The 15,760-nt window shown below is 36.9% G+C and overlaps 1 protein-coding gene across 9 annotated transcripts in view; it reads left to right on the forward strand.

Annotated features, from left to right (window-relative positions):
* Nucleotides 1-15,760, forward strand: part of LOC111932080 (neurabin-1-like) — a 108,465-nt gene that overhangs the window by 68,483 nt on the left and 24,222 nt on the right. For all 9 annotated transcript variants that reach the window (XR_015288934.1, XR_015288933.1, XM_086896686.1 and 6 more), the window contains 5 exons: nucleotides 101-1,960; nucleotides 13,815-13,947; nucleotides 14,333-14,453; nucleotides 14,966-15,070; nucleotides 15,256-15,376. Coding sequence is in view for 7 of the 9 variants with exons in the window: in XM_086896686.1 (XP_086752812.1) it covers nucleotides 353-1,960; nucleotides 13,815-13,947; nucleotides 14,333-14,453; nucleotides 14,966-15,070; nucleotides 15,256-15,376 (2,088 nt within the window). In the remaining 2 variants the exon portion in view is untranslated. The remainder of the gene's footprint in view (nucleotides 1-100; nucleotides 1,961-13,814; nucleotides 13,948-14,332; nucleotides 14,454-14,965; nucleotides 15,071-15,255; nucleotides 15,377-15,760) is intronic.

A 15,760-nucleotide genomic window follows, 5' to 3' on the forward strand; every position in this document is an offset into this window, starting at 1 on the left:
CGCAGGGACGTCTTGGGCTGCGATTCCCACCCCGAGTTTCGGATTCGTGTCACACGCCGGCGAGGCCCCGAGTTAATGGAAACTCTCTGTCTCTCTGCAGATGGCTTTCCGGATACCGCGATCCGCGCTGGGGTTAACACCCGATGTGGCCATTCACGCCCTTTGATTTCTTTCTCTCCACGTAGAGTCCCCTGCGTTTCGTTTCAATGCGAGCAGGGAAGCTGACTGAGTGAAAGGCTGCTTTTGGGATCTTCTGTGGGATCTACGCTGCCTGCTGTTAGAGTGTGGAAGCTTTGTGCTAGCGAGTTGTTCTTCCCATTCTTAAGGAGTGGAAGGAGCTTTCTCTTCAACAATGATGAAAACCGAAGGCAAGGGGGAAAGGACTTTAAGAAGTGCTTCTCCACACCGAAATGCTTACAAATCTGATTTCCATGCTATCAAATGCACTTTTGATGGTGTAAATAATCCTGATAATGCTTCCAATAAAACAGGCTTGCATCAGAACCTGAGCGCCTCTTCCAATGGAGGGGGAAGTGACCCACACAGTCGAGGCCGAGCTGCCACTTACGGCAACAGAGTGCACAAGATCAAAAACATGTTTCTGCAAATGGGAAGCTCTTCCTCCACAACCTCTTGTGAAAGCAGTCCACCTGCTGAGACCAAATTAATCAGCCGGGCCACAGCAGCAGAGTATGGATCTTCTCCAGGTAGTCCATCTTTTCTCACTGTCCAAAAAAATAATCTTCTTAATACAACTACTAGCCCCAGTAGCGGTCCTGTGGATTCCTTGTCCATGTCTTCTGCTGCTGACAAAGTCATCCGTAGCAGTGATGAGGCAGACTTGGATAAAGTTGCCCTGGCAGAAAAATTTTCAGAGACTAGGAAGCTGTTTGAGAGAAATATAAAACAACGGAGCTCAGTGGACAGATATTCCCCCAGCAAATGTGAAAGAAGTGAAGATAAGAGGAGACGTGGTTCAACTTCTGATTGCAGCAATGTGGTGGACCACTTCAGTTTTAATACAGAAGCAAGTCCTCCAGTTGCACTGGAGAAAGTTGAAAATCAGAGTAATGAGGAGTTGAAGCAGCAACATGCTAATAGTGGTTCCAGATCGTCATTCCTGAATGCAGGGCCCATTTCTAGGAGGCTGGAAAGCTTTCTGGGTGACAGTGATACTGAAGAATCCAAAGAAACTTCCAAAAATTATATTTCTCCAAATCAGGACCCTTTGAGAGGTCAGCAGACATTGAATCAATCTGCTATTGCTGAAGGATGTCTGGAGAGGGGTGCATTCCCCAAAGTGGCTGAGATCTGCAGAGATGAGCCGAGCAAGGCACTTGGAAAAGACAAAAGAGAGCAACTGGTACTTGAGAGAAGCACGTGGAATATGGGCAGTGTGCCTGCTCGGGAGGCTCAGCAGACATCAGATAGTGTTTGCTCCTGGGTTTCTCCCACAGAGGGGACTTGCACAGAGCTTGTTGCACAAGATGAGACTTCAGGGCATGAAAAAAAAAGCTTGGAGAAGGATCACGATCAAGAGAATCAGAAGCTTTTATGTCACGTACAGGAAGGGAAGAGAAGTGACTGCGCCTTGGAAGTGGTAGAAGAGTTTATGGATGGCAGCAAGACCAGTTGGGAGGAAGAGAGAGATGGGATATCTGTAAGAGATAGTCTGGTTATACAAGTACAAGATGTTCTAGAGCAGGAAGGGGATACTGAAGAAGAGGAGCAAGTGTTGGAAAAGCAAAGTGAGGACTTCAGTGATTTTGGAATAGAGAATGCAGCTTTTGATGATGACAGGGACACAGAGCCAGAAAACCAAGAATCTGAAGGCAAAGAAATTTTGGAGGGAGTGGAGGACTATATGTATGACAGTGAATATGAGGAGTTTCCTGGACTTTCTGAAGAGGAAGATCCAGTGCCAGACCGAAAAGTCAAGTTCTCGACAGCTCCTATCAAAGTAAGTACATTTGAGTTTTCCTTTTTTTTTTAATTGTTTTGCAGTCATAAATCCTCAGTAAATAAATTTTGGGTTTGTTTATATTTTTTTAGAGTTCTAAAAACCATTTAAGAAGTGTAAGTTTACCACTTTTATTCAACTCTGAGAGAAGTTGCCACTTCAGAAAATTTATTAATTAGTAATTATTTATTAGTTACAGCTGCTTCATAACATAGTGTAGTGAAGCACATGGGATTTTACTTGCTGGACTTACTCAGGAGCACAAATCTTTTAGAGGTAGATACAGACACCTGACCTTTAATACTTGTTTAATACTTGAATTTGTTTAAAATTGAGGCATTGCGTTAGGAAGGATTATTTTCAGCTTTCCTTTTGGCACAGAAGTTTAAAAAAAAACCCAAACAAAACATCCAACCCCCCCCCAAGAAAACTTTCATATTCAACTTCAGATTTGTTTGTGGAATTAATTATAAGAAAATGTCAAATGACTGGTTTTTATATTTTAAGATTCTAGAAGTCTCTCCAATAATAGCCATAAATATGTTGTTTTGCTCTAGTACTGATGGTCAATAAACCATAGTTAACATGTTATTTTGGAGTCACAAAGTTGCAGAAGTAGAAGTTAGAGGGCAGGCTGGATAATGAGGAGTAGTGTAAATTATAGCTAATTAAAAATTAAAAAGATTTATGTGTCTGATCTTCCCTCACCAAAAATACCCACAAAATAAGTCGTTTCACAACTCAAGCTATGTTTACCCATAGTCTCTTGCAGACTTTAATCATAATAGTCTTTCTTTAACTTTGGAAGGAGAGTTGGGAGACATGGATGAGGATGGAATGGGTATCTGTACAGAATTCCCTCAGCATACTTCTCTTCTACTATCACATGAATGAAAGATATAATCTTTAATAAACAGCTTTTACACTTTGTTCATAAAGAGTCAGGACTCACTTTTACTCATCAGGGGGATGTAGAAGTTCTGTTGACTCAAACTTCCTGCAGCAGAGAGCTGTAATCTCCCAGTTTGCTAACACGTACCAGTGCTGTACACCAGAAGATGTTTTTGGTTGAGGCAGAAAAATTTGGCAAAATGCGTGTTTTGTTGCATGTAGGTTTTTTTATAGTCTCTCCATAGACAGGCTGACTTTATATGGCTTTCTTCTAGTTGATGTTGCTTTAGTGGTGACCTGGAGCAGTGAAGGGGAGAGTGCTGCTATTGAAAACTGCATAATGAGTCTGGTGAGGGCTGGGAGAGAGCCGGAGGGGCATCAGTCCATTTCTACATGCATTTGTGTACTCAGTAAGTGAGCAAAGTGCCGTGTAGAGTCTACTGTAAATGTGTTGAGTGACTTCCTGCTGTAGGCAGGGTTTTACTGATCATTTGCTGATATCCTACTGAAGCAGTGGCCGTTAACAGACTTTTGCCTTCTCTGCTATGCCAGACCTGTTTGAAAGCACTAGTAGAAATCTCAGTGCCAACTGTGATGGAAGTTCTTGTGTAGACAAAACTCAGGTTTTAGTAACAAGCACTGTTCAGTTATAGCTGCATTTCTGAAAGCCGCAAGAAGCAGCACGTCTCAGATTATCATTTACTGAGAGATGAACAGGTAGAAGCAACTGTTAGGAGTTTCCTATGAAAAATAACATGGTTCTTTCCATAATGCTCCACTTGGATTGGCAGAATAAACTGTACTTGATAGCAATAGGGTTATTGAGATACTTTTTAAGGCCCTTAAACTGAAGCTTACGTTACTTGCCTTCCTTTATCCCCTTTCAGTGAAACTTGACTGTATCTTTCCATATTGGGTATAGGGACCTCTTTCTGCATGTCATTTTCAATAGGTTTTCTCTCTTCATTCCTTTTGCCTAAGCAGTGATTTCTGTTCCCATGTCTGCCTTTTTGCTTCGTTTTTTATATGATACTTAGTGGGAATAATTCCTGGTTATATGGGTTTTGGGATTTGTACTCTAAAATAAAGAATTCCTACTTTTTTATGCTTACCCAGAACTTTCTTTAGTATTTTTAATAGTATAATATTATATAATGTATAATATATAATAAAGTATTTAGTATTTTTAATATCTCAATAACCTTTTAGAAAATCAGCTACTTCACAGAAGGAAGTCTGTCTTGTTTCTTCATAGATTTTGGTGCATCTTAAATTGGAAGAGGGAAAAAAAAAACCAGTGGGAGCTAAAAGATTATTCCTGGTCCCACACCACAGCTTAGAGCAGTGCTATAGTGAGAAATGTGTCCTAGCAGCTTCTTTTTTCAGTGTGATTTAGACTAATAAGTTTGACTAAAATGTGAGTGCCGTTTTCAGATATTCATAGCCACTAGAGAAGGTCTGTGATTGTTTTCCTCATAGATGCTCGTGAGAGAGGCCAGGCTGCCCTTGCATTCTTGCTGTTTTCATTCTGCACCTCTCTAGTGATTACAAACAAACCATCTGCGTCTCATGCAGTTGCTGTTTACCAGGTATCTGGTAGAGTTGAAGAATTCAAAGAATTCAGAATGTACTGGGCAAGAAAAAGCACATTCTCAGATCTTAAGCATTCTGCAGTGATGGAGCTTTCACCCTTGTATTTGAAATATGCAAAAGGGAGGTTGGATATGTCTGTAGGTAATGGATAGAACTTAAAGACACCTTAAAAATAGCATTTATACTGCTGCAACAAAGAGAACTTGATTAATATTTCTGTTTCAAAGCTTCTAGTCAGTTGTAATACTGGCAAGGTCTTTGAGTAAAAGAAGGAGACTGTGGAGCTCCCAGGGGATGTATAAGGTGGCTAATACTGTTAGCACTGCATCTGACCTGTGATGAGGTCCATAATTGTTGACATCTGTATCAGGGCTTGAGAACGTAATTTGATCTGATAATTTCAGGGAAGATGGAGCTTAATTACACAAATACTGTGTTATTTTGTGTTGCCCTGTGCCTGTGAAAGTAAGCACAGATGAGAATTTTAAAAAGAAGTGTTTCAGTTCCATAGAAGCTGTTGATAAATGACATAAGGGATTTTTTACTTGCCATGGGTGACTAGGCTCTCTAAGTCCTGCTGCTGTTTGATCTTTCCAGACCCTGAGGAACATTTTATCTCAGTTCTTGTTTCTTCTGGGGTAGTTTAGAGAGTGATACAGTACAGTTACTAGCAGGACTTCGTGGTTTTTTGTGTTATGGTACATGATCAATTTTTAGTCTCTTGTTGCCACATATGAAGCCAGTAAGGAGTGTCAAGCACACTTAGCAGTCCAAGATATTTGCAAGGGAACTGAATTTGTCTTTGTCTTAAAGTTTTCTGAGTAAACTATGTAAACAATCAGCATTACACACAATGCAAATAACATCAGGTAATTCTTCTGTCATCCCTTTCTATTTAATTTTGCCTTTGTAACGTAGACACTAACTTGCTTTCTGAGACTACCTTGAAAGACTTTAATTAACATAAATGTAATGACCTGATTGGCATTTGTAATTTTGAAACTTTCTGTTGGGAAAACAAATGCTTGTTTTCAAACTGATTTCTTGAGATATCTTCCCTTCTGACTGTGTCAAACTTTGTCCTCAAAGCCTTTAATAGCACAGTGACTAACTGCAATGATTTATGATCCTTAGAAATTCTGTAGCTCAGGTAAGCTGAAAAAATAGTACAGCTGCTGGTGCTGTGTACTTGTTTAATTACCAGTGTTATCTAGTTTATGTTGCATGGGAGTGTCCGTTACCAGCTTTTTGTGAACAGTAATATATTTTGAGATTGTTCAGTCAAGAAAACGGTTTTAAAAAGTAAAAAGAATAGACCCCAAACCTTCATAAAGGCACTACTTTTATATTTGTCACAGCTGAGCATAAATCTATTTAATAAGGAAACTGAAAGCAGTTTCATAGTTTTTGTGTTGTCCTAACCAAAGTTTCAGCTGCTTCTGAGAGAGTATGGGAACCCTTCATAGTAATGCTGTTTGTCTTGTACATCACAGTAAAGCTGTTTTATATATAGCTGGGCACAAATGGTGGTGTTGTTCAGCCTGTCCTACTCTTCAATGTTTTTAGTACAAAACTGCTTACTATGGAAGTTAATTAAGAACTAAATGAAGATAGCCCTTGAATTAGATTTCCTGTATGACAGCATACCTGCAAATACTTTTAGGAGATGCACAGATTTTCTAGGTCAATGTGTACACTCTCAAATACTGTTTTAACACAGTGTTGCAGCATAGAGCTTCATCTTCATACAGCCTTTGATTTTTGAACTGTTCACTTGTGTATTTACGATATTGTATAGAGAAAGGGATAAGAAATACACTGTTTGAAGGTAGCCAAGCCCTCAGTTCCTTTGGTAATTAGAGAGGTGATGGCTGGTCAATTGCTTGTCAGCCATTGCTTAAGCACTTCGGTAAATTACTTCTGTGGCATTAAGAAACAAGTAATGTGATGTGAGTGAGGGTTGATGAAGGAAAATTGAGATTTGATTTGAGAGTAGATTTAAACAGAATTGATTTACATGTGGGAATTCATCTTTCTTTTCTTGACAGAAATAATGTGGTTTTCCGTTTTACTTGTTTGGGATCTTTTCCAGTGACAATTTGCTTGTTTAAAGTCATAGATTTTAATTGTTTCAAAGCTCTGTTTATCAGCATTGCAACATTTGTAACTTAACATCAGAACAACTTTTCTTCATATTTTCATCTCAGTTTCTCCGTGCTTTTCAGTGTCTTTTCACAAGAAATAATCCTGTTTTTTTCTGTCTGCATCTGAGTATGGCATTCCTGCAACTTAACAGTATGAGATGTTAAAAAGTGGATAATAACTGGAGGAAGAAGGTATATCTTTTCACACACATGACATTTTTTTGTTGTTGTTTTTGGTGGTTTTTTTGGGAAAAGATAATACTTAAACCGTTATTGAAAGTTCAGTTTTCATATAAAGAAAATGTTTCTTAAGATAAATGTTTATTAAGCCTAAGTGCATTTAATTTTGTATATAGACTTACCTGTGTACAAAGTTCTGTGTCAAGTATTTCTAGTGCCTTTATGGTCCTTGTTTTTTGATTCTATGATGGTTGTTCAGCTGTCTGGAAAGAAGCTCTTTCAACTCAAGCTGGTTTTGGCTTTTTTTTTTTTTTTAATCATACATCAACTGGTTTGATTTTTAGTAAATGTTTGATATGTAAGTTTTACAATAGTAGATTGATTTGGTATTTCAAGAGTCTTTGGATGAGAGTCCTGTGCCAGGACTGTTGAGGGGTATGGTAGAGCAGAAATCTAAATTGGAACAGAAAAAGTAAGGAATTTCTTTTTATATCCTGGCTCACTGCTGGAGCAGCTTGACTCTTTACATGAATATCTCAGTGTATTTGTAACTGAATTATTCTGTAGATGCAGTTAGATAACATACCAACTGACCTGTTTAATGTATTTGATTATGCTAGAAAAGTATAGAAAAATAAGAGAATGTTTAGGTTATCACCTGCCTATCCGCACTCCCTTTTCAGTCCCTCCAGCTTCTAACTCATAGCAATTTCACCTGGACTTAATAGGAAGGAGAGAGGGGTTTTAAAAGGCATTTTTAAAGTACAGATTGGTGTGTGGAAAATTAGCACGTGTATCAGAGGTGCATATTCATGGCCTCACTGATGACAGGGCTGCAGTTTTAGTTTCAGCTAGTTGTTCTTTTTGGCTTAATATTAGCTGATCACTAACATTAACAGCCTGAGCTGTCTTTTTACTCTGTTAGAATAGTTGTGGGGAATGGGAGGGAGAAAAGGGGGTGATTATGAGGTACTTGAGGGTTTCATGGGAGATGGTTAGAAGAAACACTGAGGAGGTGGTGGAGTTCAACAAAGATAAGCAGATTTATAGGAAACAAGTTCAGTAGCTCAACAGTTAAAGTGCTGAAAGATTCAGTGTCTTTCTGATGATGATTACTGTTAGCATGGGAGAATACATAACCTAGCCTGGTAAAGAAGGAATCAGCAGTAGCTGAAACTTTTTTGTAGTTTACCTCTGGAGAGATAGAAAAATAAATTATCCATTTCCATATTATTCTAACAAAAAAGAAGGTGAACACAAGGACATCAGTAAAAAGATGCTTGCCTGCATTATCTGAGTACATATTTTGTATTCTTGAGATCATGAGGATTGTGCAGAGTTTTTTACAGGGTTCCTACATTTTCATTTAGTAGCAAAGTATTATGCAATATGTCAAATTGTTTATTTTTCAGACATTTTCTTTCATCACCCTCTGATGTGACTTTGCATAGTGAATTGACCCTTCTATTTAGACCTGCGGCATTGATCATTGCCAATGACAGTATTAATTCAGATTGGTTCATTGAGTTGATCTGGTACACCCTGGTGACAGGGTTATTTTCTTGTTTCTCCTTCAGGTCTTTAGAAAACTGGTGGACTATTTTTGTGTTCACAGTTACTCTTTTGAAGTTCCCCATAGTGCTTTGTTTGCTGTTTAGATTTGGTCAGGCCAAGATTTTTGTTTTGGTGAATACTAAATAAATACATGTGTATCTGTGTGGATCACCAGGCATAAACTCTAGGTGCCAGGACACCTGTGAAGTCTACAAAGGTTCATAATTGAGTCACTCTCTTTATATACATACATAGCTTTCAGAAGATTTTTTATTTTTTTGTGCTCTCATTTATGTGGTATTTTGAGTAGTTTTTCCCCTTCTGATCATATGGTGCTTACTTTGGAGCCTTTCAGTCTCTCTGTCAATCAGAGAGCATTGCCACTTCAACTTGAGTTGCTGGAGGAATACTGCCAGGTCATGGCAGAGCTCTTCTTCTGCAGATGGAGATCATGGATTGTCTCTAAACTTCTTCTCTGAATATCTGAAGTGAAATAAAATCAGTTGCTCTGAATCTGAATGGTTTTTCTTTGTCATCAGTATTTCTTCCACTGGGATCTAAAAATTAAATACCTGAAAGTGAATGTTTCTCCGTCTTGAGTAGTTAGCATAACCTGACTGAAATAGCTACTGTATTGTCTGTCTTACTCTATAGCAGGCTACAGTGTTTTAGCCCCTGCAGTGAAAAGGAGAACTAAAGAATAATTTTTACGGGTTTTATTGAGAATTAAGTAGAAAATGAGATTGGTAAAATAACTGGTTTTTTATGATGACATTATCTGTATGAAATTGTCTATATTGTAGATCTGAAGCCAGATTCACTTTCATCTTTATGTAAACTGACTTGGTTGGAGTTTTTGATTAAGTCATACCAAGCTGCAAGACCAAGCAGATACATGTGCACAGCCTGCCTATCCACCTGCTTAGTAACAGAAATTGCTATCTTGAGCGTACTGGTGTACAACATCAACCTTTAACAGTTGCCAGCCATTCTGAAAACTTTTTGAAGAAGGGTAAAGATATATTTAAAAAGTCAAATTAAATAAGGTATTTCTCTTTGCTGCTTCTATATTTATATAGCATGAATGAAGTTATATTGGATATGGGTAATTTTTACTTAAAATGTACAAATAGTATACAAAGTGCTAATCAAATGCTAACCATGTAGCTTTTGGAAGTAGAGGAAAGAATAGGGTAGCAGTAGTGAGATGTCTACTTCATGAAAGGGGGAGACAGTAAGAGTAAACTATGAGGTGTACATTATGCTTCAGTCCTACCTCAGTGTTACTATTTCAAATGATTATTCATGGGCATTTCAAATTTTGCCAGGCATCACAAAGGCCTCAATCTGGAAAGCTGAAACTGTTTGCTGTTGGAAAATTTTCCCTGAGCTTTAACTTGTGTTTTGAAGGTTTGGCTTTATGGAGTGTCAGTAAACAGGCATGTTCATAGTGAGCACTGTGTTTCAGAAGCAGGTGAGCCAAGGGGTGTGCTCCAGGCAGGAACACTTCAGGGCCTCTCTCAGGTGTTCAGTGTTGCTTTAGCTGCCTGGGCAGGTGCTGTGAGGCTTTCCAGCAAACACTGTGGGATTACATGAGAACTTTAAAGTGATGTTGATGTTGCTTCCATTCTAATTAGCTGGAAGCCCTTCCGGGCAGTTCCTGATTTCATCCTAATCTTACTGTTTAATTACTTTTGTAATGTTCTGCTTTTCATTAGGCACAAACAAATCTATGTACTAGAAATGAATGCTGGAGTGGAGGTCTTCAGACTGTGTTTTACTCTGTAGCACTTTCATGCAGGCACATGGTAAATTAGTGCTTGCCCTCTTACTAATTAATATTCTTCTAAAACTAGCATCATACTTAAGTAGACATTCTTCTGTGCTGTGAAGAGTTTGAAGTATGTGAAGGTCATTGTTGTTTTTCTGTGATAATGCTGTGTTCTGTGTTGGCACTTAGATGATACAAGAAATTTTTAATTCTGTAATAGTTACAGGAACTGAACAGTAGGATCTTTTAGACAGACTCTGTTGGTGTTTTTTTGAGTGCTGTCTTGAGGATGCCTAGATTAGCATCTTCATAGAAAATGCAAAACCAAGTTTTGCATTCAAAAAGTGATTAATTTTTCTGGTGTGAAGAATGTAGCTAGTTTTCTCTCCAGACAAATAACTATGCTGTTCAATCACTAAGTATATTTGAAAATTTACCATTATGTCACTTAACAATTTAATTCAAATAATTCTTAAAAATTCAGCCCTCTATCAGATTTTTTTATTCAAATAAATTGTATCCATTCTGAGGGAAAAAGGTTCTAAGTGAAAAAAAACTTTTTCAGAGAGCATTTTGCCATTTGTTAGCTTGACAGGATCCAAAAGTTATTAATGCTAGGGTAACCTGGATATATAACAAGCTGTGGTAAAAGGCTTGTGAAATTCAAATGGTTTTCACAGTAAAATTCATCTGTTTCCCCTGTGTTGAGCCAATAACTTGTTTTTGCTAAAGGGTATCTTTTAAAAATACCAGTTGCAGTACTAATAATTTTACAATCTCTAGCTAGCAGTGGGTTCTGAATAGTAAGATTAGAATTTCTTTTGTCTGTAATGCATTTGATTCAGTGACTAAACCCTGCCAGACACAGTGCAGGGATGAACATGTTTAGCTTTCTCATCAGTCTTCTAAACTGTGAACTTATATTATTTATTATCCACATTTTAACTGTATTTAAATGTTACTTTTGCTACTTGGCAAGAACAACTTGCTGACCAGTTCTGTATTTTCTATATTAATATCAACATTTTTTCTCCCTCACAGAAGATGAACACAATGTTATGATGCAATATGTACACAATAAAAATTTCTGTCTTCTACCCTTGACTCTTTAGTCATAGTTTTTGTAGTTTGCTTTTGCTTTTCTTTCTGTTATTGCAGTCTTTGGCTTCTGGTTAGAAGTTATGCTTTTCCTCTGTTCTTTGTAAATTGATGTTTTTCCTCAAAATTATTTTTCTGAAGTTTGGAGAGGGGTGTGTTTTTCTTACTGTTTTGAAATGGGGCTTCTTTTAATTGTTACGGTTTTTAGATCATTACCCAAATGTTTCTTATACAATTGTCAACTGTCACTTTAATCCAAAAGTATGAATCTCTTAGTGAATTACTCAGAATTGGTTTCAAATAGGCTTTTCTTAGAAAGCTAATATGCATAAATATTAGTAGTCTTCTTTTGCATAGATATGTTTATGCTGTTTATTTCATTCATAGCAATTATTAACACAGCTGGAATTTAAGGGACCACTAGTTTTAAATTCTATTATCCACTCCTGGCAGATGAACAATTCCTGTGATCAGCTTTGTATAAAAATGATCAGATTCCATATGACTCTCAAGTACAATTCTGTTACTTTTAAGCTGGAAAAAAAATAAACCATTTTTAGAAGTTCCAGAGGTATTTTAGTGCTGGTGGCCCAAGACTTGCAGCATACATAATGCTGTTGTTACAGTGTAACTTTGCGTCCCCAAATTTTTAGCACTTTATAAATTGTTGTGCAAGGAACTTGTCATCCCTGTGGTAATTGTCGTTCTTCAGTAGACAACAACTACTTGCATCATCTTCTGCTCTATTAGACCACCGAGCTGTAAAGGACTAAGAAAGTACAATTGTCACTGTCTCCAAAACAAACTACTGCTATTCTCCACATTTTGCTCTTTCAACCATTTGATAGTAAAGATATTTTTTTTAACATTTTTGTCATACTTTTAATGCTAGATTATGTGAATTGATACATTGTTTTCATGACCTGGTATTTGTCCTCAAGAACTCAAGTATTCTAACTGACAAGTTACCATTTGTCCACTCATGAACTTCCTTTTTATTAGTAGTATAAAATTAATCTTACTATAATTTGACTATGTTTTTGGAGATGCTGCTTTTTCTGTTGGGATGAAAAGTAAACAAACTAGTCTGGTCTTATTTCAAGGAGTGAATAATGCTTCATGAAGTGCTTCTGCTGCATATCCTGTTTAGTGATTTGGGGGTTGAGGAGGGTGAACTTGAAGAACTTGGCCACCTTTTTTCTGATAGTGGTACAGTACGGCCATTTAGATGTTTTTCTTAGTCTATTTTGCAGATTTTTCCTGTAAAGTCCATGGAAGACATACTATAAGTGTGACCCTTGTCTTTCTGTGTCCAGTTATCTTCTAGTATCTGCATGGCAATCACAAGGAGCTGGTTTATGAACCTTTATGCAAGACTTAGGAAGAACAGATTCTCAGGAAGGTTCTTTTACTGTGGGAGATAAGTCTTCTAAGAGTGGATTTCTTCCTTCCCTTTCAGCCAAGTGGATCTAATCTTGCTTGCTTACTGGACTGACTATATGGCTATGCCACATTTCTGGAGTAGGTGTTTTGCTCTTTTTGGGAGGAGTTTGTGGAATTGATCTCAAGTTGTAGTCTGTAGGCTCCTCATGGGAAATACTGGATTATATTGGTTGCTTTTTGATAATCTGTTTCAATGAGCATTTTTCAGTGTCTGAAGCTACTTCTCTGCAGAGCTAAAGCTATATATTAGTGTATGTAAATTCACAGGGAAAATGTTAATTACAGTTAATGCTGTGGTATTTACATGATTGCAGTTACCTGTCTAGGTAGACTTAGTGGAAAATACAACAGTGGCAAAAATTTAGTAAGCCAGTGTAAATGAACTTCGTGTCAGTGCTGCATGTTCTTGATTAGAGAGATGGCTGCTGCAGCTGCAATACGTGTTTTTTTGTCTTACTGTGATGTTGAATAAAACACTCAGTGCTTGCAAAACATTTAGCAGATAAACCTTATTTTTTAAGATAAATGGGGTGCGATATTTTTTCTTTTTTTTCCTTTTTAATTTTAATACAGTTAATGAACATGCTGATATGTAAGATTAACCATGTTACATATAGTTTATTCTTCCTTTCTAGATTTCTGTCTTAATTTGTACTGTTTGTTTATCTTTTATTTTTAACAATTCAGAAACTCAGCTGGAGTGAATACTAAAAATAGTAATGTATGTAGCAAGGCTCTTCCTTTTCCTGGGAAACTGCGTGATTCCCTTGCAAAATCAGAAAACTACATCTGTTTGAAACACTGCAATTGGCAGATGGTGTGGGGGGAGGGAAGAAGAGAGGAAGGATTTGTTGGAATGTAGTCCTAATAAAAAAAGTCACACGATATCAAAGAGGAGCTGACTGATGTCTTTTAACTATTTGGTTCAGTTGCAAGATAAAATCTTAAAAAAGTAATTTTTAATAAAAGTTAAAGTAATTGTTTTGACACTTTTAACACATTACTTCTCTTTAAGCTGGAAACTGTCTGACAGCACCAGTATTTATTAAGTTGATGGTTATTTAGAAAATGAGATCTCTGGAAATATCATTTTTATTTTCTTATGGATTGGTTTTCAATTATATGATGTTTGAAAGGAGGTGAGAAGACATTAAAAGAAGTTTTCTGTTACATTTCTTAGGTTTTCAGTACTTACTCAAATGAAGACTATGATAGACGTAATGAAGAAGTTGACCCTGTGGCAGCTTCAGCTGAGTATGAACTTGAGAAAAGAGTGGAAAAAATGGAAGTGTTTCCTGTGGAAATTGAAAAAGGTACAAATCAAACAATGAATATTTGCAAGAGATACTATAGGAACAAAAGATAAAACCATATCTGTATATTCCCTGAATTTAGGTCTTGAATTTTTTCAATGTGTTTAGGGTTAGATTTGTGGCTAGTTCTGGTGAATATAGTGAGTGTCAACTGGATAGGCCTCTACTAAGTGCAGATTGTCATACTGAATTGAAGTTAGGAAGGCTATAGGGCAAAAAGGCTTTAAGTAGTATCTACATATAAAATATGTTCTATTTTTTCTCTTTTATAAGTGAATTTATATTATCTTTTGTGTGGAAGGCTTGGAATGCTTTGAAACAGCTCATATTGCTAATTGTTACATCATATGTCATGCAGCTAATGTTAGATTTTTGAATCCCTTAGGTGACAGGGGTCTGGGCATCAGTATCATTGGAATGGGAGTTGGTGCTGATCAGGGACTGGAAAAACTAGGTATTTTTGTAAAAACAATAACAGATGGCGGAGCTGCTCAGAGGGATGGACGGTGAGTTTTCCGTTGAATCAGTTATGCTTTTTTACAAATTTTGAACTGAGCCCAGTTACTTTCATTAGATATGGTGAATATTGTGAATAAAAGTACAAAAGCTGAGTGCAGCTGAGTGAATATTGCATTCCTTTATGTTAAATATAAAAAAATGAGTTATTTATTATAGGGCATTTTTGCTAAGTAACTTTAGATCTGCTTACAGCACATATGAGAAATGTTCCAAATGAGCCCATGTGTAGAAATACCACAAAATGGTGTTGACTCAGCAGAACACCAATCACTATGTAAATAGTATAAAAAATATCAAGTCAAATGCTGTGTAAATTTTAATCGGTGATTTGCATAGTAACAGAGGATGAGGAGACTATTTTTAAGCAATGCATTTCAATGGACTCAGAATTTGTCATTGTAAATACTAGTGAGTTTTAAGTTACATTTGTCGTGTCGAAAATGTTTCAAGCCGAAGTACTATTGTTTTACTGATAGCTAAGCATTTACTTATTTTGCAGAATTCAAGTAAATGATCAGATTGTTGAGGTTGATGGCATAAGTCTAGTGGGAGTTACTCAGTTCTTTGCAGCCACTGTATTAAAGAACACCAAAGGCACAGTGAGGTATGTATGTTTTCTCTGAAATAATTTTCTTTTTGTCATTTTTCATTCATGGAGAATACAAAACCATAGTATGAAAATTTTACAAAAATGTTGTGCAAGGCAACAGTGTAGCAAACTCATTTCTTAAGAATGTGTTAAGATTTTCTGCTGCAAGATAATTTGATAATTTGTTTTTTTTCCTGTAGGTTTTTGATTGGGAGAGAGAAGCCTGGGGCTGAGAGTGAAGTAGCTCGTCTCATTAGTGAGACCTTAGAGCAAGAGAGATGTCTGTATGAGCAGCACTATGTTCATGATGATACAGAGCAGGTAAAACATCGTTCATTCTCTGCTAGGTAATGGGATAAATGGGTGAGTTTGATCAAACTGAAGCAAAAAAAGTGTAACACAGGCAACTTGTTAAAAACAGGAAAATAAGCACTTCATACACTACTGTTATCAAGGCACATGATTATGGCTTTATCTCTAATCCATAACTGACTTTTAACTGTCAGTGCTATGTGACAGTTTTGTGCATGTCTTTCTTAGCTCTCTTTTGTGGAACTTTGATGAAGGTGTTTGCAAGTTATCTTTGATGCTTATCCTAGGTATAAGAAATTAAAAAGGAACAGTAACTAGTCAAGAAAAGTTCTGCAGCTAGTTGGATTCCTTGATTGTGTGCTTTGATTATTGCTACTACCATAATGCAAAAGT

This window comes from Cyanistes caeruleus, chromosome 7 (assembly GCF_971803275.1).
Source record: "Cyanistes caeruleus chromosome 7, bCyaCae1.hap1.1, whole genome shotgun sequence".
Classification (NCBI taxonomy): Eukaryota; Metazoa; Chordata; class Aves; order Passeriformes; family Paridae; genus Cyanistes; species Cyanistes caeruleus.